The following is a 22,643-nucleotide window of genomic DNA, read 5'->3' as shown; positions in this document are numbered from 1 at the left end:
AGGTCATAGCATGGGTCAGACCTTTCCTTTTTCTGGTTGAATAATATTCCATTGTATGCAGACAGCACATATTGCTTGTTCCTTTACCTGTTGCTGAATCTCATTATTTTTCCAAGGTGGGCTACAAATGCACTTTAAAACATAAAATTCGGTAGAAAATGTGTGTCTGTGTGATGCAATTTCTATTGTATTATGAAGCATAGATGTGGGTCATCTATGCCAGGGTTTATATTTTTTGGAGGGGAGTTGAGGAAGGCTCTTGCTATGCAGCCCCAGCTGAGCTATGGCACCCAGCCTGGGTACCCTGCTCTTGCCTCGAAGGCAGTGAGTGGATTACTGGTGTGTGCCACCACACATGGCTGGAGTTGTTGTAAAATGCTTTCCTACCATCAGGGAATGACTGTGAAAGTGTGCGCCTGTGTGACCCTCCTTGTGGCTGTTTGCTTGGTATCTAGGCTGCCACACAGCACATTTTCTTTGCTGAGTTTTCTTGGCTCTCCACTGGGAAGTTTTCTAGCAGGTGAGGCCTAGTACAGGGTGGTATAAATGCCTGACACAGAAACGTTGGAAGTGTTGGCTCCTACTTTGTCCCATGCAAGAAGTTGTGCCTTTTACCACTCTCTCTTGATTCCTGTGGATAATTTACTCTGAGTAGCGACTTATGACAAAGGCCAACCAAGTCTGTTTCCATGAAAGGCCACCATGAAGCTGCAGTGAGGGTATAGAATGTCATATTTCCTCTCCTGCTGAGCACAGATGGGGCACAGAGGGCTGGCTGTAGACTGTTCTGATCTCTGGGATAAAAATGGACCTAGACTCATACTTCCTGCTACTGGCTAGTTGTAACCAATTCTGCACGAATTAGAATGGAATTTCTTAACTTCATGAAGAATTTAAAGGACCATAGGTGACTTGTTTTAAGGGAGAGATACACTGGGAAATGTATAATGTAATATTATTAAAGTTTCGCATAATCTCATTTTCCTTGTTTCCTGTAAACTTATGGGTACAGTTACCTCCTGCTTTTCCTGTGGGTGTACTAAGTGATTTATTAGCGGCCTTTATATTAAGTTTTTCCTTCTGTGTCTTGTGTTGGTCAATTTTCAGTCACTGAATAATAGCCTGCTAGTTTGATTTACTGCAAAGAGCAAAGTCTTTGTGGTCATCCCCAACTACTGTCCTGAAGTCTGGATGACGATGGTGACCTTTGAGTTGTAGAAACTCAGAACAGAACTCAGCAAGTGCATGTATAGAGTGTCCTAAATGCCATTGTCCCCAGCCACATAGCTACCAGTCTGTGGATCACTTAGAAGTGAGCAGATAAAAACAAGAGCAGCAAAAACCATGGCTTGCCTTTGAGATACTGAGTAAGTTCTATCTACCATGTGTTTGTAACAAATGATTCATTCTTACAGATTCAACCAGGGGTATTTACATTAAGATGCCTAAGGTAGTTTTACCCAGTTAACCATTTGTTACAGGCTAGGTAAAAGATTTTTGGAGAAGGGTTGTATATTCACTTGTGTGTCTCTGTGTGTGTATATTTGTATGTTGTGTACCTTACTAGATATGTTCTCAGTGAATTGGGTTTTTAAATTTCATTTTCATTGTTTTTCTACTTTATTATTATTATTTTAAAATACTTTTAAAAGATTTATTTATTTTATGTATGTGCTCTATCTGCATGTACACTGCATTATTATTTTTACTGAGCACACTAGCACTGAATTACTTTACCCGTGTCTAGCAGGTCTTGGGAGACCTTCCACACTGTAGCTATGCAGTGTTTCCTGTGTGGGAGAGGGCTTAAAGGATGAGAGGAGAGGCAGGAAGAACAGATGAACTCATGGGCGTAGTTGGTTTTGAAAATCCCACACGTCCACAGTGACACACTCAGGAGGAATCTGACAGAATCAGATAATGAGCCAGGCAGCATTGTGTTCAGGGTCTCTTATGGAGCCTCTCAACTCCACAGTGCATTGGGAGAGCCATTAGTAATCTTGGGCATGCCTGGTGACTGTAACCTACTATTGGGTTGGTAGGAGATAAAGCACCCTTGTCTTTCACTAAAATCAACTCCTGTGTAGGACTCTGCAGTTATAATTTTATATTCTTTGCTTTGATGTAAATTTAATGTTTTCTAATATTCTAATAGTTTATCAATAATAGTCTATCCTGTTTCAGAGAAGAGAACCCTTTAGCCCAGGGTACACATAATAATTAGAACTGGGCCTACAGCTCAAGAATAGTTTTCCCCTTGCTGTGATTGGATTCCATAGGAAAGTCCACAATTTAAGTGAGCTGTGACATCATGAGCACACCCTGAGGTGTACATTTCTGATAGGCCCTGGAATCTGTGTGCTCCAGGTATGGGGGGACATTGCAAGGCAGGTTAGAACAGCCTTCTGCAGTTGGGGGTAGTGTTTATAAGTAGAAATATAGACTCAGCATGTGTCAGATGGTGAAGCGGTGTGAACGCTGAGCTGAGGGTGGCATCCATACAGGGTTCCGAGGAGGTCTGACCCCTCAGCTATAAGGTGTATTGTCACAGAGCGAGGGAGCTACTTCACCAGGGACAAATGTTTGCTTCTGTAAATAGATTTCAGTGAACTGGCACAGAGCGTATTTGCTTTCTAGCAGAGTGAGGTCTTCCTGCACAACTGAATCTTACTTGCTGTGTGAGTGATGGTGCGTGCACGTTATGGGGCTGGGATGGTCGTAGCTGGTCCTGCTTTGGCGACAGTTTGTTTTGCATCGTTTGTTCTGGCCTTATGTCATCTGAAGTCACTAAGTTGCAGAGTTTTGCCTTCTGAGTACTCCACTTGTCCCTTTGTGGTCAGATGGTTGATTTCCAGTAGCAGAGTGTTCCTGCAAGGTGGCCAGTCCTTGTTTTGAGTGCCTTTCTATGTCACTCTCTTGGCTTGTCCTGCGTGTCTTCTCCTGTCCCGTGTTCACACTTTCTCTCTTGCTCTGTGTTCACTCGTTTTCTGCCCCTATCCTGTGGTCCATCTGAGGTTCTGAGACCTTATGGGCTGGCTGGCTGGGCCTGTGTGTGCTTCACTTAGGACGGGTTATTCCAGGGACTGTCGGACTCTCCTACCACCCTTTCCTCCTGTTCTCTCCAGGGGTTGGCCCTGCTCTTCCGCATGTTTCTGTTCCATCTGTGCCCTGTTAACACCGTGGCATCTCTCCCATCCTCATCCCTGCCCACCTGTGCCTCTCCCTAGATGGCTGAGCCCTGCCAGAGAAAGTTGCTTGGTAACTGTGAGATCCTGTTCCCGCCTCTGAGGGCCTCAGTGCAGCCTAGAAGTGAGACCTCTCCCTCCTTGGTGCACACTCTGCACAAAGCCTTTCAACTTTGTCTGTCTGTCATAATTCTGGAGTTTCACTCTCTCCTCTCTTCCCCGTCTCATTCCCTCTAGTCAGATAATCTTCCCACCGACAGGTGAGACATGTAAAGGCCAATATTGTCAGTTCCTCCTGCTGACCTTTAACTCTTGTGCCTGGTCCTGGGCCCCACCCTCCATTTGCATATTTTCTGTTCATGATGGAAGAAGAGTCCCTCTCACTTCCTATAAATCAGCCCCACAAGCCTGTTTTCATATGGGCTTAGTAACAAGCTGATGTCTGTCTCACATGTTTCTCTCTTCCAGTTTTATATGATTATCATTTCTCTTTTAAAGTTAAATGTCTTTGGTCGTGTGTGTGTGTGTGTGTGTGTGTGTGTGTGTGTGTGTGTGTGTGTGTGTTTTGAGGAATGCACATGCCCAGTAAGCCTGTATTCCTTCTTCAGTAGGTTGTGTTATAAGGAAAACTCTCTATTCCCAATTGGAGCTGAAATACACTGTATTCCTTCAAATTTTTACCGAACAGATCGATGTGGCCTTTCTATGGCTATCCTGAGATTCAAGCTTTCCCTTTTTATTTTAGTAGCAGGTGGAGAGACTTTCAGATGGAAGAATTGGTCTGAGTAGAGCTTTTGCATGCAGGGCCAGGATTTGCCTTTTCCTCATCTCTGTTCTGGCCCAGGTGGAATGTTTTCCTCTCCCAAGAGCATAGAAGAGGATGTCTGTCCTGTGGTGATGATGCCATTCCTTCATGACTAGGAAGTGACCGACAAGAGCTGGCAGCCACTCTGTGGGTTAGTGTCTGGGTCATTTGCTGGTGGCGTGAGTGTCGCTTCACGGTTGTATGGATGGACGTTGAAGTGGTTTCAGAAATGCAAGGACACACTCTGCTTACTCCTGGGTTTAGAGAGGACATCTGGCAGCGGTTGTGTGGCTGAGGCAGCATTAAAAGGATTGCTGCTCCCGGGCTTTTGTCCTGGGTGGGCAGGAATCCAGATCTGATGGCGGTTGCTCTCCTGAAAATGGAGCAGCTTATCATGTTTTCATTTCTTTGATTTACATCCTTTGTGCTGTAATTAGTGATTACAAGGTGCTTGAAGACTCCACACAGTCTCCTCAGAGCAAGAACACAGCAGCTTTGCACCTGACACACCTCATGTTATGGCCAAGATCGTCGTCATGTGCACAGCTCCACGCTTGTGTTCTGTCTGCTGTGGCTTTGCTAGTGGGAGTGACTCCCAAGACATGCCAGTGGTTCTGTGGCCATTGTGGAAGGCACGGCTCAGTTTGTGATGGAAAATTACACAACATAATCGTATGTTCTAATAATGTTTTCTATGAAAAGACCACTTGAACCTCTATTTAAAACAGTCGTAAATGCGGTACTTAACAATATCCTTGATTGTCACTACACTAGGAAATAGGCTAATTTACCGTCCATCCAGTTTTAGCACAGGTTGAGTATTTTGGAGACTAGAAAATGTACTTCAAGAATGCCCAGTGGTTTGTCTTAAGAAGCTGAAGCCACTGTTTACTTTTGGTTCCTTCTTGGGTTTATAGCTGTCTTTATGAATTAGACCTGGCTTGAAAGGATTTCAGACTTTGAGGAGGTTTTTATTGTATTAGCAGTACCACAAACAGGAGGGACCTTTACCCTTGCCTGCCAGTGATACTGAGAGCGTGGAAGCCCCTCCCCTAATATAGTTCCTGGTCACTTTCCCTACATGTCTTAGACCAAATCAGAGAAGTTGAAGGTAGCTATTTTATCCACATGCCTGTAACAGTTCCCGTTGTGCTTTGTCCTTCGATAGGATCCTCCCACCACAGGTGTCCTTTACCGACCACATCATAGGTGGGCCCTATAGGATTCTGGGACCTGTGTCAATTGCTCCTCTATTTGCTCAGACATATTTCCTGTCACGTGACTAAATGTGCCCTCGTCAGTCATACTAGTTTTGCCTCTTTGTGTTCCTGGGTCCTCTGTAAACTCTCCTGCCAGGACTGGCCACAGCCTGTTCATGGCCTGTCTTAAGGAGAACTTTCACTCTAAGGTTTTCCCCATTGTCTTACGCAGTTTGGATCTTAATTAGTGTTGTATTCTTGGCTACTGAGATTTTACTTCAGTTTTTACAAAAGAGCAAGTGCTCTTAATGTGGACTCGTGCTCATCTTCTATATCCCCTAAGCCTTTGAAGGGCTTTTGTTATGAGTTCTGAATGGAGAAGTGTGTGTGTGTGTGTGTGTGTGTGTGTGTGTGTGTGTGTGTGTGTGAGAGAGAGAGAGAGAGAGAGAGAGAGAGAGAGAGAGAGAGAGAGGAGAGAAATGAAAATGCCGATAGGGCAAACATTAGGAATTGAGCTGTCTGGTCCCCCAGACAGAGGGTGTAGGGTATTTGGCGGCACTGAGAAAATCCTACAGATTGAATGAAGCTGTGTTGTGTACTGGCCAGCCTGCCTGCTGAAATGAGCTTGGGCAGACACAACTATGGACTCAGTAATCTGGAGATTGTGTAAAACACTAAATCCATAGCTGTACCTGTCTAAGCTCAACCCAGGACCGAACCTAGGATGGATGGAACATTTGAGGCAGGCCCTCTACCACTGAACTTCATTCCACCTTAACCCCTCCCCCTTTATTTTTCCCTTTGAGATGAAAGTCTCATTAAATTACTCAGGCTATGCTCAACTCACTAGATAGCCCAGGCAAGCTGTGATCTTGTGATCGTCTTGGCTGGGCTCCTGAGTAGCTGGGATTAGAGGCCTGCACCCAGGCCTGGGGAGCAGTGGCTATTGCACTTTTCATGAGCTTGCCTTGCTTGCATGGTGAGGGTGTGGTGCAGACCCTGCTGTAGTTGTGGCCATGGTGATTGATTCTCTTTTAATGTTCTTACTCCAAGTGGTTCACATGGAAATAAGCAAAATCAGCATGGTCTTTGAGAAGTGTATAGTTTTCTTACTCTTCAGTTGAATCTTTACTACTGAGATGTTGGCTTTTTACAATGGCTTTTTTTTAATTTTTTTTTTTTTTTTTTAATGAATTTGGCCTCTCCTTTCTGCTTAGCTCTTGAGAACAAGTAAGAATGTGAATTCTTCAGACACTTTTTGATTATATCCAGCAGGATGTATTAGTAGGGCGCTGATGCATTTTTAAAGTTCAGCAGCCCAGCCCCAATGGTCTGCTCCACTGTGTAGATTTAGAGGTGCCCCTGCTCAGCTCCCCACCAGGCCTGACCTCCATCTTTGCCCTGTTCCCTGCCTTCACCAGAAGCACAGTCAGGATCCACTTTCACACTCTCAGAAACAGGAAGGAACTCAGGAAAATCAGGACCAGGAGCTTGTTGGCTAGCTGGGCTCTTTAATGATTTCCCCGGTTACTTCTGGAAATTCCCATCCAACTTTCTTCATTTTCTGGCTTTTTAGTAATGCAGATTATGCGTTATAAGCAAGCAGTCTTTTGTTAGTTCTAGGTTCTGCATCTGTAGGAAAGTTAGGACATTGTTTCCCTTCCATATCTCAGGGTGGAACATTTAAGTTGGGTGACCTTCTCACTTCTCAGAGCTAGAGAGAGGTGTTGGCATCTTGGAAGGGTTCCTATGTCTTTGTTCAGCTAGGGGAGGTGAGTAATTATGGGCTTTACTGTGAATTCCACAGCACAGAGATGCATAGCTCAGGGCTTTCGGGGATGAGAGAGGACGCTGCAGACCAAGGAGGAAAAGCTTGGCAACTGGGAGAGGAATTCCTGGGACTCAAGTGGAGGGGGCTAAAACATGAACTTTGCCCTTCAGAATTCCAGGCTGCATGACTTTAGGTAAGTTGCTAATCCCCTACTCCTCCATCAGTAAGAACACAAATGCTTCATGCACAGAACTATCAGGGAGCTTAAAGGAGATGAAATCCGAGTGTTTCAAACAGTTCCTGGAATGCTGTAGGCATTCAGAAGTTCCCTGGTAATAGAGTAGTATTTCAGTGGGTCACTTGAGGACCAAGCAGTCATTGCTAATGCAATTACTGTTACAAGTTCCAAACAGCTGATAACAAACCTATTGTAAGCAAGGCTTTGCAGTAGTGAACAGATCCAGCCGCGGTGGGTATTTAGTAGGAATAAATACACTAGAAATGGATGTTTCCCAAGGCCTGTGAGAACTGTTTTGTACTGCTGCCGGCCCATACAGAACTAATAAAAATGCCCACAGAATGAACTTTTTTCCATAGCAGATTTATTGAGAGACTTCATCACTTTAACAAGTGACGATTGAGGGCCAGGGAGATGGCTCATTAGGTAAAGCACTAGCTACACAAACACGAGGACCAGAGTTTGAATCCCCAGAACCCATGTGAAAGCTGGACACTATAGCATACATGGATATAATCTCAGGGCTCCCACAAGGAGCGGGGAGACAGAAATTCTCAGTCTAGCTAGTGAGACCCTGCCTTAAATAAGATAAAAGCAGGCTAGGACCAACACATGAGGTTACCCTCTAACCCAAACACACACGCGCGCACACACACACACACACACAGCAAAAACAAGTGATAATCAAACATTTATTCTCTGCTTTGGAGATACATCAGTGTATAAGTTAGAGGTGGCCTGAGTTCTCACATCCCTGTGAGGTAACAGGTGTGCAGATGTTAGTTAAAACAGTCACAGATCGGGAGGTTGGGAAAGAAGGTTGGGACAGAGACTGACAGTGGAGGGATCCATGTTAGATTGGCGAGTGGGGAGGGTGAGGATGAGCCATGATGGGAGGGACTTGGAATGGGGAGGGTCTGGGAGGTCACATTCCAGGTCAGCAGCATTGGGTGTACAAGTAGGGTTTGGCAGAGTTCTCAAGTTGGCCGAAGGGCAAAGGACAGGTGAAGCCATGAAGTGTGAGGAGCAGGCTGGCTGGGTTGAATAGGCAGTGGTGGTTCCTGCTTGGGCTTTGGAGGACCTATGGGGGTGAGCTCTGACAAACTGGGAAGAAAGTAGATTCTCGGTACAGGGAAGCGTAGATGAATGCTTCCTTTTGTTGGTGGTGGTTTGCACAGAACTGTCAGTACTAGGGCCGCTAGAGAAGCGCAGTGCAGAGGTGGACGTGTTCTTCTTACCCTGCAGTCCCACGGAAGACTGTACTGTGAAGCCAGGCATGGGTCTCCTGTGGAGCAGCAATAGCAGGGAGTGTGGCATAGGTTTTCATCAGGTGTGGAGGCGCCATGCCACTTCGTGCTGTCCAGAGCGGGACTCTCACTGGATCAGGGCTCTGGCAGAGGAGCATAGTGAGACCTGGGCTGATTCTGGCAGCCTGGGTGCTGACTAATATATTTCCATTTTCAACCCCAGAGTCCTGGCCAAGCCAGGAACAATCCAGGAAGTCAGTAATCAGCATTTCTAGGTCTTTTGTTCTTTGGCAAGGAGTCACTTGGGCAACCTTATCAGTTGTAAATTTCTGTTATCAAATCAGTTCCCATCAAAGTGGTTGGTTCAAACAATAGGAAGGACCCTTTGGGTATACACTTAAGTTAAGCATTATTAATAAAATTAAGTGTGTGTGTGTGTGTGTGTGTGTGTGTGTGTGTGTGGTCTATATAACAGAGTCTTGAGAAAGGAATGGAATATTCTGTCACATAGAAATATTCTATGCTTTCTGTATGTGCCTTGTCCCTTCCAAGTTCTGAGAGCCCCAGTACTGGTGTAGGGCTGCATGGCAGGCATAAGCTTTTCTGTGGATTTCTGTGGATCATAGGCATCTTTGTGTCATAGATGGTAAAAGCCAGACTTCTCTTGTTTTCCTTTTCTGGAGAAGGAAAGCCTGTGGCTCAGAAAGATGTCACACATGGCCCAGTTGGATTGCCTGGTGTAGCAATGCAAATATGCACCTGCATACATATGTGTACACTGCTTGTGTTCCTGTGTGTGTGTGTGTGTGTGTGTGTGTGTGTGTGTGTGTGTGCGCGCGCGTGCATGAGTGCATGTGCATACCTGTGTTCATGTAAGGCTAGGTCACTTCTAAGGGCACAGGGTCCGAGTGTGACAGCTGCTCTGGGCCTGGTGTTTCTGACACTGGGACTGATACTCTTTGGTGAGGTTGTGAAGCTCAGTTAAATGGAAGGAAAATGGTTTGGAGCAGATGTAATGAGGAAATAAGGTGTCCGACTTTTCCAACTCAGTGAGTTGATCTTTTTATCTTTGCAGTGGACATTTTAAGAGTAAAACAAAATTCATTTCTTCCTAATGGAATGGAAATACAATTTATATTAAAAATAAGAATAAGGTGAAATAAAGCCAGATTAAAGATGGAAATAGATATTAGTCTCTCAAAAAGAAAGATTATGATGCTTAAGTTTTATATTAAAAATGCTAGCCTCAGTCTGTTATTTTATAATTTATAATTAAACTCTGTCTGTGGGAATATGACTCCAAGTTCACAGTGTCCTCAGTACTTAAAGTAACAGACACATCAGTAAATTTACTTTTAGAAGGTTTTGTTGCTTAATCTGGTCTTATTTCATAATATTTCTTTTAAGATAAAATCAAGCGTTTCTTCAAATCACTAAGTAGATTTATAATAACAATGTCCTGTTTTCTGAATGTTTAGAAATTCAGTCTGTCTCATTTAGGCTGTGGGTGCATTTTCCAAGTGAAGATTACTACTCTGGCAAATAGAGGTTTTTTTTTTTTTGTTTTTTTTGTTTTTTGAGACAGGGTTTCTCTGTGTAGCTTTGCTCCTTTCCTGGGACTCACTTGGTAGCCCAGGCTGGCCTCGAACTCACAGAGATCCGCCTGGCTCTGCCTCCCGAGTGCTGGGATTAAAGGCGTGCGCCACCACCGCCCGGCGAGAAAATAGAGATTTCTTAATTCTTGGGGTGGGGTTTAAAAAAATAGTTAATGGTTTATCCAAAAATATAAAGCAAGGAGCTTTATGGTTTGCTGATATGCAGGTATGTGTACTGTTGTTATGACAACATTTAAGATTTTTTATTTTTTATTTAAATTTTTTTTTCATGAATGACTACCCACTATAGTAAGTATCTCTGACCAAGGTTGAGAGCAGCACTCATCTGTGAATCTAAACACAAATACCTACAAGGCAGTCTGACAATATAACCGTCTAGCAAAACAAGATCAATAGATTCTCCCCTGGGCCAGGGACTTCCCGAGCTATGGGTTTTGACCATATTTACTGTAACCAGGCATGAATTTTCTCCTGTGGTACAGGCCTCAGATCCAGTCGAGAGTGGTTCATGTTCCCATGGAGTCTTGCCACAGTTGGCCGGTGGGCACTACTTGCTTGCAGGGCTGATATTGTAGCATGTAGGGTCCAGCACTGGGTAAGACCATTGAGGCCTTCTGCTCCAGCAGCTAGCACATCAGGACTAGCATTGTGAGAGCTAGCCCACAGGGAGAGTTTCCTAGTCAGCTCAAGATTGACTTTTCAGTGTCCTTTTTTTTTTTTTTTTTTTTTTTTTTTTTTTGAGACAGGGTTTCTCTGTGTAGTTTTAGTGCCTGTCCTGGATCTCGCTCTGTAGCCCAGGCTGGCCTTGAACTCACAGAGATCTGCCTGGCTCTGCCTCCTGAATGCTGGGATTAAAGGTGCGCGCCACTGCCGCCTGGTCAATGATGACATTTTTAGTCTAATGCTTTGAGTTGTTCTCCATAGGAAGGCACCTCGCTTCCATTTAGTCAAATCTAATGTGTGCACTTAGCCTGCTTCCATCTAGCAGTTGGTCACGTGTCCCTCTTCACCCACTTCCTTGGTAAAGGATTGGAGACTATTCGCTAATGGTGTAGACAGGAAAGAGAAAATGTAACCCTGTTTGGAAAAGCCCCAATCAGAACTTATTAGCTACTCTCCTGGTTTTTCCTCTTTCCAAAACCCAAATTCATGCAGTCCTACACCACACTGAGATTGTTTACTGCCCTGGGCAGAATTCCTGGCATATTTGAGGCCTTGCCCCTATTAATTTCTGCCAGATTCCCCAAGCCACAACTGGCCCAGTCCATTCACACCAGTAAAATTTGCCTTCATCTCCTCCCTGCCTTCCTGCTGACTGTGCCAAAGGCATTGTTGTGTAAGTATGTTTAAGGCCAGTGGTTGTTCCAGGGCACTCCTGGACCTGGTCGGTGTCCCAGACTTTATGGCTTTCTGCTGTCATTGTTTTGGCTTTGAATTCAGCCTGACAACTCTGCCTGCTTGACAAATGGTAGATAACCCACCTCCCTTCCTTTAGTAAATACACCAATGGCGAGGGTTATATTACTTGCACCTGATGAAATAGGCCGTCTTTCCCAAGGCCAGTGGAAGGAATCCATGGGGGAGGTCTGCTTGAGGGGTGGGGCAGTGGGAGGGTGGAAGGTGAAAAGATAGAGAAGAGGCCAACTGCTGATTCCAAACAGGCAGAGCCGGCTTCCCTGGGTAGAGGCGACAAACCTGTGTGTGCATGGTGACAAAGCCCAGAGGACAGACAGGTCAGAGATGGCAGTCCGCGCACCGAGGCCGGGGGATGAAGGTAAGTAAAGCTCTGAGGGCAGCGGGACACCACAAGGGTTTGGAGATGAGTCAGTCTGGGCTGGATTGCTGGCTCTCCCTCTGTTTGCAGCAGGGACCTGGGCTGGAGGGTTCTGTTTCTCCGAGCCCAGCTCAGTACTGCCAAAGCCCGGTCCACACGCGCTCTGCAGGGCAGGATTCACTCACTGTGTAGCTGTAAGGTTAGCTGATCCGTGCTACAGCTGGCTTGACTTTTTCAGATCTTGAAACTCCTTAAGCTGGCTTTGGTATGTGGTGTTAGGAATCAAACCCAAGGCCTTGTGCGTGGTGAACAAGAGCTGTACCCCTGGGTAACATCCTGGCCACTTATTAAACTCTTGTGCTGTTTCCTCAGACCAACATTGACCTTCCCCCATACCATCTGTTTCTACGCACTGTCCACGTGGCAGGGATCTGTGGCCTGATGTTTGGTTCTGATACCCGATCCTGGGGAACTTCTTTGCTCCTTGCTGTCTGGGTCTTAGTGGAATTTAGTTTGTTTTTTTGAGGTTATATAAATGGTCTGGAAATGTTGCTCAGGTAGAGCTTTTTGCCTAGCATGCTCAACACCTTGGGTTCCAACCCCAGCACAACGCGCGCGCGCGCGCACACACACACACACACACACACACACACACACACACACACACACACGACTTATACATATTGAATTATTGTTTTGGCATTAAGCAGATATTAGTACTGGGCACAGTGGCCCTCACCTGTCATCCCAGGATTGGGGAAGCTGGAACAAGATTACCTGGAATTCCAGGGCAGCCTGGACTACAGAGTGAGTTGGAGGGGCCTGTCTAGGCTCCTTGAGATCCTGTCTTATAAAAACAAAACAAGAGCAATGCTGCGCAGGATCGTTTGGCTGCTCTTTGTCCAGTTGAAGGCATGTGGACACTTCAGTGGAACCCTGTTGGCTGTGTGTCATCCCCTCTGAACAGCAAATGATTGGCAGTAGTGTTTCTGATCCAGCTGCCATCGCTCCACCTTTGAACTATCCCCTTTCTAACAGAGTAACCCCAGATCCTTTATCTGTGTGTACATAAGGGAGGGGGTAAGAAAGATTATCTCAAAAATTATGTTTGTTCATAGTGATATAGGCCTCCTCCTGCCATGATGGAAGGTGGAGATTAGACTGATTAGTTGAGAAAGTTTTGTTTTGGTTCTGTTTATTAAAGTTTTCAAAAGTAGTGTCAGAAGTTTATTTACAAACAAAAGAACAGACACAATAAATCAAATGTCCAAATTTATAAAATGGTGACTCAACTAATAATACAAATTTGTTTTTTAAAGAATGTTTGTGCACGTGTGTGTGTGTGTGTGTGTGTGTGTGTGTGTGTGTGTGTGTGTGAGATGTGCCTGTGTGTTGAAATCCCATCTTAAACTCTGGATCCTCCTGCTTCTACTTCCCAAGTACTGAGACTGCAGGTGTTTACCACAGAGCCTGGCTCTGCCCTCCATGTTTAGCTAAATGAAGTGGGACAGGGTCTTCCAAGCTTCAGGTGGGTCTTTCTTAGCTTTTTTCTGTTGCTGACTGAGTGAGCTCCGAGTGACTGTTTTCTTTTAGAATCTGGGAATTTTGGTGGTTACAATGACATTGTTTCACGGTGTCCCCCTTCCTTCTCCATTTCCCACTAAGATCTTTCAAGGCATTGTGAGCCGCATTCAGCTGAGCCCATTGTCACATTCAGCGTGACACATGGGGGTATGACCACTCAAACTACTTTTCAATTAAACTGTATTTTCTTTTCTCTAAATATAATGCTTCCAGATTCTCATGACAGAACCAAGCTGTGTGTCCCAAAGGCAGGTGTCTCAGAAGGCGTGTGTGTGTGTGTGTGTGTGTGTGTGTGTGTGTGTGTGTGTGTGCATGTGTGCATGCACACACGCATGTTGGGGGACACTCTAATTCTGCAGGGTCAAATAAGAGAAACTAGTGAACTAGTGTCCCATCTGCCGAGAAGGCTGTGGAGCACGGGGTCTTGGGGAGACTGTGATAGAGCAATGGAGAGGTGAGGGCTGCTATTGGAACCGACGGGTCGGAGGGCTAGGCTGGGAAATGAAATATTTGTGACAATATATCCTTATCAAGCACAACAGTTTTAGAAATGGCAATAGGTCCCTCCTCCCCCACAACTAATAATATATTTTGTAAATAATAATAGGTTATTACTTCAATACTGAACATTCATAGATGAAATTAGGAAAATGAAGTTCTCTCTTTCTCTCTTTCCCTCCCTCCCTCCCTTCCTTTCTTTTTCCTTTTCTTTTGAGTCTTGCTATATAGCTCAGGCTGACCTTCAGTTTATAATCCTCCTGCCTCAGCCACCAGAGTGCTGGGATACTAGGTATGCACCACCAAGCCTAGTTCCCTCCTCCCCTCCCCTCTTCATTTGGGGTGCTGAGGCTGGAACCTCTGGCCTTATGCAGCTAGGCAAGTGATCCACTACTGAGTTACATTCCCTTCCCTGGTGGATTGTCTTAACATGTCACATGCACTCTTGTGTTTATGTATTTTCTAACTATAAACTGAATTTTAACATTGTTTTCTCAAACACTTGGACTCTTATTCAGCATGATATTCATAAGATTGTACACCAGAGTGGAGAATTTCTTTCTGGGATTTGTTCTTTGACCTGCCTTGAAAAATCTTTTAAAAGAAATCTCTTGGTTTTTTTTTTCCCCTGACCTTTTTGCCACATTTTACTTTCAGCACTTGATCCTTTAAGAAGGTAGCTCATATTGTTAAGCTTTTCAGATTAGCCACCCCCCCCCCCCCACTTCCCCACAAGGGAAGTGGCTAGCTGTCATGATGCATGCGCCCTTTATTAGACAATTATTCTCTAATTGTTCGTCCGGAAGCAATTAATGAGTTTCTTTATAGCTGGCTGTAGTAAAGGACACGTTTGTGTTGTGACTGTGCTGACACGTCCTTTGTCTGTGTCCTTTCTATTAAAGTCATCATCAGTCCCTGGGTGTGGATTTAAAAACAGGTTCCGTTGAAAGAACGTTCTGCCTCTTGCGACAAGAAGTGCGAGAGAAGTCAGAGCTGAGGGGAAGTTTCTGGATGCTGGGTTATTGGGTAATGAATCCTGTGGCAACAAAAGAAATGGAAACATGTGCAACTTGGGTGGCTGCCGGAAGGGCAGTGGATTTTCCATTTCACAAGGAAGAGCATGAGGCGCAGCAGCAGAGGAATGCTAGACTTGCCTCCACTCTGTACTCGATTGTTGTAGCTGTTGAACGGATTTGTTTAAGGACGACACACTTGGATTTAGTGAAGCTGCTGTTTGGCTACAGTATTCTTAGTCACAGATGGACTGCTGTGCCATGAGTTGCTGGTGTCAGTAGGCAGATGGGAATGTGTTGGTTCCTGGGGCAGAACCCTAAAACCCCATGATCCATATGGGCCACAGTCTTGGTGGTGGCACAATGGTGTTCTCACGTGCTTATGTGTGAGGGTGGAGGAGGGGAAGTGTCTTAGTCACTGTTCTAAAGAGACAAGGCAACTCTTATAAAAGAAAGCATTTAATTGTGGGTTTGCTTACAGTTTCAGAAGTTAGTCAGTTATCATGTGAAGAGCATGCCAGCGAACAGGCAGACATGGTGTTGGAGAACAGCTGAGAGTTCTGTATTCTGATCGAGAGAGAGAGAGAGAGAGAGAGAGAGAGAGAGAGAGGAGAGGGAGAGAGAGGACCTGACCTGGCTTGGGCTTTTGAAATCCCAAAACCCTCCCCCAGTGACATACTTCCTCCAACAAAACCACACATCCTTATCCTTCCAGTTCTTTCAAATAGTGCAACTCCTGGTCACTAAGCATTCAAATATATGAGTTTGTTGGGGCCATTCTTATGAACTACCCCCAGGAAGCTACTGAGAAACACAGGGCTGTGGCAGTAGGAGGTAAGTGTACATGAGCCTTTAGAGCACCCAACTGCTGTAAGATCTGGATCACTGTCCGGTGGCCTGTCATATAAACTACGTGCTGTGTGTGTGTGTGTGTGTGTGTGTGTGTGTGTGTGTGTGTGTGTGAGAGAGAGAGAGAGAGAGAGAGAGAGAGAGAGAGAGAGAGAGTTGGGGGGTTATATGTTTGTGGGTGTGGACATGCCATGGTATTTGTATAGACGTCAGAGGACAACCTTGGGTGTTGGCCCTCACTTTTATGCTTGGTGAGCTTCTAGAAATTTTCCTCTCTCTGCCTTCCATCCCATCTTCTCACAGAAGCACACAGGGATTGCAGATAGTTGTATCTGGCTTTTATGTGGGACCTGGGGGTTTGAACCAGGTCGTCAGACTCACATGGAAGCACTTTACCCACTGAACCGTCTCCCAATCTGAATTTGGAAATTTTGATTTTTTGTTGTTGTTGTTGGTGTTTGTTTTTCAGTTTTGGGAATGGAACTCAGGTCCTTAAGTATTCTAGGCAAGATTCTCACACGGAGCCAGAACTCGCAGCTCTGGAGGGTTATCTAGAACAGTGAGCATCCTTCTGAATCCCCTAAGGGTAAAGGCCATTATGCCTTGCAGACATCATGGCACCTGAGGTCTGGCCATTTAAATGTGGCCAGCATGTTTCTAGGCTCTCACTCTTCTACGCTCCTTGTTTGCCAGGAAGGCGGCTGCCATTTTCCTCATTCTGATTCGGAAAGTTTCCTCACACCTGCCTCCAGAGGGAGTTGAATTAGTGTGCAGAGAGAATGCTAGAGTTGGAGGAGTGTACACCTGTGCTGTGTTCCTGTGCCCACACTGACTACTAATGTGTTTACATGCGTGCCTGCCTAACCTTCCTCAGGCCAGAGGCCGAGGCTCAGGAGGATTCCATGAGAACCTTCTTATCATTGTTACCTACTGCAGCTTTTGCCGTGGATGCTGTGGCCTCTAAATACTTAGAAGATGTAAATTGCTCTGGTTTCCCTTCAGCTTTGGAGCTGAGGCCCTGAGCTAAGTGGAGGAAAGAGAGGTGGTAGTGAAGCCCAGGAGGCTGCCACGCCCACTAAGACAGGTGAATTTACTGTCCAGCCACCAGCATGAACTATCACAGACCCGGTGGCCTGTGCAACAGGTGTTTCTCGTCTTCAGTTCTGGGAGGCTGAGATTAAGACTCAAGCTGTGTGGGCTCCTGGAGAGGGCTCTCGCTGTGGCCAACAGTCGTTTTTCTGTGTCCTTTCTTGTTGGGGTGTGATGTGAGGGGACAGGGACCAAGAACAAGTTCTGATCTCTCTTTTTAAAAGAACCGTTTGTTTTTAACGTGTTGGTGTATCTGCATGAGAGCGCAAGTGTCCCCAGAGGCTGGTGGATTCTGATCCCCTTTGGGCTGGTGTTCCTGGTGGTTGTGAGTTACCTGCCTGGGTGGTGGGAACTGAACCCAGGTTCTCTGTGAGAACAGTACGTGTGTGCTCCTCACCCCTGAGCCATCCGTATAACTCCTCATTCCTTATAAGGACACTAATCCTGTCATAAGACCCCCTGGCTTCCTTTAAAGCAGTAGCTCTCAACTTTCCTAATGCTGCGACCTTTAATGAAGTTCCTCAAGTTGTGGTGACCCCCTCAACCATAAAATCAATTTCATTGCTACTTCATAACTGTAATTTTGCTGGTTATGAATCATAATGTAAATATTGTTTTGGGAATAGAGGTCTGCCAGAGGGGTTGCGGACCCAGGGGTTGAGAACCACTGCTTTAAATGTTTACCTTCCAAAGAATTCAGCTTCAGAGTCTATCATTTTGAGGGCAGATTTTAGATAACTATTTTGAATTTGGAGGGAACACCATCTATAACTTTGTGTGCGGGTGAGGGTAGGCTAATTCTCTACCTGACAGCCATTGCTGTCCCCTTTTTACAGCCGGTGTGTGGTTTACATTTCCCCTGGCTTCCTTTGTAGCTAGGTTGGTCACATAACACTGTTTGGACATTGAGATGAAAAACAAATCCCCCAGTGGTTTCTGGGATTGCCCTCCCTGCAGGTGAAGAGCCAGTGTGGGGCTTTCCCTGTCTTCCCTTCCCTTCCTCCTGTGTCTACAGGGAGCAGTGGAGGCAAGGTTGGACACTGAGGAGAACCTACAACACCTATGAACCCTGTAGCAGCCTTGACTTAAGGTCAGCATTTTAGTGTGGGCTAAAAGGAAGTTCATTCGGCTTCATCTCCTTGTAGGCGTGTTATTGGCACCCCAGAGCATCTCCTGAGTCTACAAGGGAAATCTTCCTCCTCCTGGAGCTGACAGGAGTCATCGTCTTAAAATCTTGTCTCCAAGCCTCCCTATATTTCCTACCCCTAGAGCACACACTATGGTCTCACATCAGATTTCTTCTGTGTGTTTGTCTGAGCTGCTGGACATTGGGGGGCCATGTCTCGTTCACCTCCAGGTCTTTAAGGCCTACCTCTCTGCCCATGCTTAGGAGAAAAACATGGTGATGATTAAGTACTTGGGTGAACTATCTAGTCCTTGCCTCACGGCTGGCTCTGCCTTACTCTTCCTGTCTTGCTTTTGGTGTCCTCCACTAACAAAGTGGCAATTTGTTGTTCACAGCAAAGCCCATGAGGTAGCCTGAAGAGAGGTAAGTGGGAAAACACTTTAATTAGATGTATCTGAGCTGTGTAAATAGCTGTTCCCAAGGGGTTAGTTAGAGACAGGCATCCTCCAAAGATGCAGACAAAGATAGGGCCCAGTCTCCACGTTAATTTCTCATTGTGGAAGCAGATATCAGGTATATTCACTGTGCATTCTCCTAACTATGAAACATTTTAACACATCCAGAAAAACAAATAATTGTAACTGTTGTTTCTGGCGTGCAAGTTTCTTCTTGATAATTCTGAAAAATGAACCTTTGAGTGTTGAGTGGTTTGAAGGTAGAATGCATTCCCTCTGTAGGATCCACACTGGTTGAAATGCACTGTTGGAGATGAAAAGTTGGACTGTAGTAGAGTAAATGGCTGTCGTTTTACCAGGAAGGGCACAGATGGCAGAGGTGACAAGCTTGGGATTAGGTTCCAGACCTTTCCTTTAAGACCCTTTCTGCTCTATCTTTTTACTGTAACTTACTGAGCAGAAAGCCGAAAGGAACACCAAAGCCCCAGGTACACATGCAGACTTCTGGGGGAGTGGCTCCACTGAGCTCTCATGAGCAGGGCCAGCCTGCATGGAAGAACCTGGGCTGTCTTGGAAGGGCAGGGCTGGCCTCCCGCTGTGCTGAGTGATCTGAAGGAGCCACTGGACCTGGGCTCTGCCTGGGCCAGGTATGATGGACAGGAGCATCTTCATGATGTTTGTGTAGGAAACAGGAACTAAAGTTACTCAGCAGCCATACTTGTCAGTGAGGAGTGGAAGTGTGGCTTGTGTCCTGTCTTGCACCTTCCTTGTGTTCTGATGATGTACTGGGGTCAGGTGTCACTGAGGATGCTGCTTTCTCCTCTGGGCGTCAAAGGAGCTGATTTTCATCTTTTCCTTTTTTTCAAAAGTGTATTATGTACATTTTGTCCTGAATGCTGATGCTTTTGAAAAGCCAGGTTTCAGTAGGATCAGCCACCAAGCAGACGTGGAGTTCTCAAGTGATGGGGCCTGAGAGATCACTGTTTTTGAACACTGTGGTTACTTAACCTCAAGGGAAAAGGTGGAGGATCACCCTACTGACTCTGTACAGTCTTTGGCAAGCTTCTAGAAGCGTGTAAAATTGTGATACTGTTATTAAAGTATACCTCTAATTTAAATAGATTTTCAAACATTACATCAGTTATTATTGATCATGATAATGGCGGTATTAGTTATGGTGCAAAATAACTCCACATCAGGAGAAAATAGATTTGGCAAACTTGAGAGAGCAACTGGAGGTGAGTGAGGCAGCATAATAAAGGGAAGTGGGAACCCAAGGCTAGCCCTGACCCTTGTCTCAGTGTATTGGCTGCTTCAGCTCTCTGGGCCTCAGTTTCCTCTTCTGTAACAACAGGGAAGCAGAACAGGTCACTTCTGCAGAGGTTCAGCCATTAGGGCTTTTGAAGATCGAGCTTCTTGTTTGAATTCCTTTGGTCGGCCCAGTCACGAAGTCTCTGCATTATTATTCATCTCTTGAAAGTGAGTCCCGCAAAAGTTTCTTCTGGTCTGTCTGTGTAGCTTCCTTCCTCTCAGGAACGACCAGGCCCCAAGCTGCCCTCTTGCCAGTCCATTCCCTTTGTAGTTTCCTGAAAGGAATGACTGAGCTATACAGCAAGTGCCAGAGAGAGCCTCTTAATCAGGAGTTTGAAGCATGAGGATGATTTGTGGTTCCCTTCCTCTCCCAGCTTGACTTTTGTGAACACAGACTGGCAGGGTATAAATATTTAAGCATTGCATTAATGTTCAGATTAAAGAATAATGCAGAAACCAGAATAATCGAAATAAATTGGTTAAAATTTGCATAACTTTAAGTGTTGCAGCCCCTGAGGCTTGTGGACAGTGGTTATGGGCTGGCCACATGGCCACTGCACCCAACAGGTAGCATTTGGTAGTTTAGTTGCTGATGATATGAGCTGGGATTTAATAACGTGCACTTACATCTAAACATCTCTGTGTGGTCCTCAAAGGTGCTGATCAGGGTACTCATCAGGGCGAGCGTCAATGGGGATGCCAGCATTAGTGGCCATTAATAACTTCATAGCTAAGTGCTAACCACTAGGAAGAAAGAGTTGAAGTAATACCTGAGATGCCTCATATTCTGTATATAGGGCAAAGAGCACAGAGCAGGATTCCAAATGCTAGTTACAGAGAGTCACTATTAGTGCAGTGTCTGTATGACTCACTAGCTTGGTAGGCTTATTTCCGAGCTGCATTGAGCTTCAGTTTCTCCATCTGTACAAGGATTGCTTTACTATCCTTCAAAGGTTGTGAGACACACAGCACACATGATAGAAATGTGATTGTTTGGCACATCTCCAGAGATTCTGATTCTGATTGTGTTGGACAGTATCCTGTGGTCTTGATGCTGGGGTTTGAGACACTGCAGATCTCTATGCTGAGCTTCCATGCACACAAATGCACTCAAAACAAAGGCCATGTTAGTTTGGTGTTTTTCTCCCACTTAATGTATCATGAATATTTTCCCTTTCATTAGTCTAATGATAACTAATTTTATGCTGTGTTATATTCCATTGTTAGATATTTAAATATCATTTATACTTTTTTCACTATGATAGATCATGCTGGCAATAATATTCTTGTTTATTTTTAAGGTTTTATTTGTGTGTGTGTGTGTGTGTGTGTGTGTGTGTGTGTATACACATGTGAGTGCAGGTACCCATGGAGGCCATAAAAGGGCATCAGATCCCGTGGAGCTGGAGTTAAAGGCAGTTGTGAGTCATAATGTGGGTGTTTTCATTTCCTCCTCCTTAATGGTTTAACACTGGCTTATGACATGGGTGCTGGGAAATGAACTCAGGTCCTCTGCAAGAGCGGTATGTGCTTTTAACTCCTAGGCCATCTCTCCAACCTCCTGATATTTTTATCAACATATCTCTTTTCTCTAGATAAATTTCTGGAACTGGGCTTGCCTAGTTTAAGAGTGTTACACTCTTAAACTTTTGCTACATGTTGTGAACAATTCTTCAGAAAGGAAGTTAAAATACATCTTTTCAAAAATGCTTATGAGAGTAAACATTTTCTAAATGCAGGGGAATGAGGAGAAAAAAAAGTCTTTTTTTTTTTTATTTGTCTAGGATTAGGTGAAGAATACCATAAATTTTGGAGAAGGTAAATACAAGTCAAGAAAAGCCAAGGGAGCAGTAAGAAAGCTAACCTGTGCTTTGTTTCCAGAGCAGCTTTTAGGATTCAGGCTTGAATGAAAGTCATGATGCTGTAATTTATACATTTAGATGACTTTGTGCAAAAAACAATAAACATTGGTCAGCTTTTCTTAGCACACATGGTAATGCACCACTGCTACATAGTTCATTTTAATGGAAAGCTGCAGAACGAGATGATGTGTTCATAGGAACATGTCATTTTTGATGATTTGATTATTTATTTATGTGTAGGAGTGTATTGTATGCATGTATGTGTATATGAGTACAGTGCCCACAGAGGCCAGAAGAGGGCATCAGATGCCCATGGAGCTTGAGTTACAGGTGGTTGTGAGCCATTCAGTGTGGATGTTGGGAATGGAACTTGGGTCCTCAGGAAGAGTAGTACCTGTTGGAAACTGCTGAGCTATCTCTCTAGTCCCAAGTATCCCTGCTTTTAAAACTGTTTCTAATGCCGGGCGGTGGTGGCACACGCCTTTAATCTCAGCACTCGGGAGGCAGAGCCAGGCGGATCTCTGTGAGTTCGAGGCCAGCCTGGTCTCCAAAGCGAGTTCCAGGAAAGGCGCAAAGCTACACAGAGAAACCCTGTCTCGAAAAACCAAAACCAAACCAAAACAAAACAAAACAAAACAAAAAACTGTTTCTAGTCTCATATTTAGGAGGCCCTGGATTTGGAGTTTGGTTTAATAAAGTGTGGTCCGCTCTTTGTTTCCTGTGTTCCTCTCTAGCCCCGGAACAGAGCGCTTGACTCTTCTAGATGACATGGGGGGAGGGCAGATAGGTGAGGGAAGCCGGAGCGGGTCAGAAGGCCTGCTCAGTGTGGGTCTGTAGGAGAGGGTTCTAGGGAGCAAGCTGAGCAGAGTGGAGGCCCACCTGGGGCCTCCGTGGAATCTGAGGGGACCCCCTGTTTTTGGTGTCATGTACTGCAGCCCTTGGTCATCCTAAGCCAGGCTGATGGAGGTCCACGGGTGAGCTCAGCTCCTCTTTTATTAAGATGTTTAACTCTCAAAGGACC

At 45.2% G+C, this 22,643-nt stretch overlaps 1 protein-coding gene across 5 annotated transcripts in view; it reads left to right on the top strand.

Moving 5' to 3' along the window:
* The window catches only part of Fam107b (family with sequence similarity 107 member B), a 220,630-nt gene that overhangs the window by 177,399 nt on the left and 20,588 nt on the right, over positions 1–22,643 (top strand). For 2 of the 5 annotated variants that reach the window (XM_059263575.1, XM_059263576.1), the window contains one exon: positions 11,723–11,835. The exons of the other annotated variants lie outside the window; for them this stretch is intronic. In XM_059263575.1, the coding sequence (XP_059119558.1) occupies positions 11,802–11,835 (34 nt within the window). In that variant the 5' untranslated portion in view covers positions 11,723–11,801. The remainder of the gene's footprint in view (positions 1–11,722; positions 11,836–22,643) is intronic. 5 annotated transcript variants of the gene reach the window in all.

This window comes from Peromyscus eremicus, chromosome 5 (genome assembly GCF_949786415.1).
Source record: "Peromyscus eremicus chromosome 5, PerEre_H2_v1, whole genome shotgun sequence".
NCBI classification, from domain to species: Eukaryota; Metazoa; Chordata; class Mammalia; order Rodentia; family Cricetidae; genus Peromyscus; species Peromyscus eremicus.
Note: the sequence above shows the minus strand (reverse complement) of the source record. Positions and strands in the feature narration are given on the sequence as shown.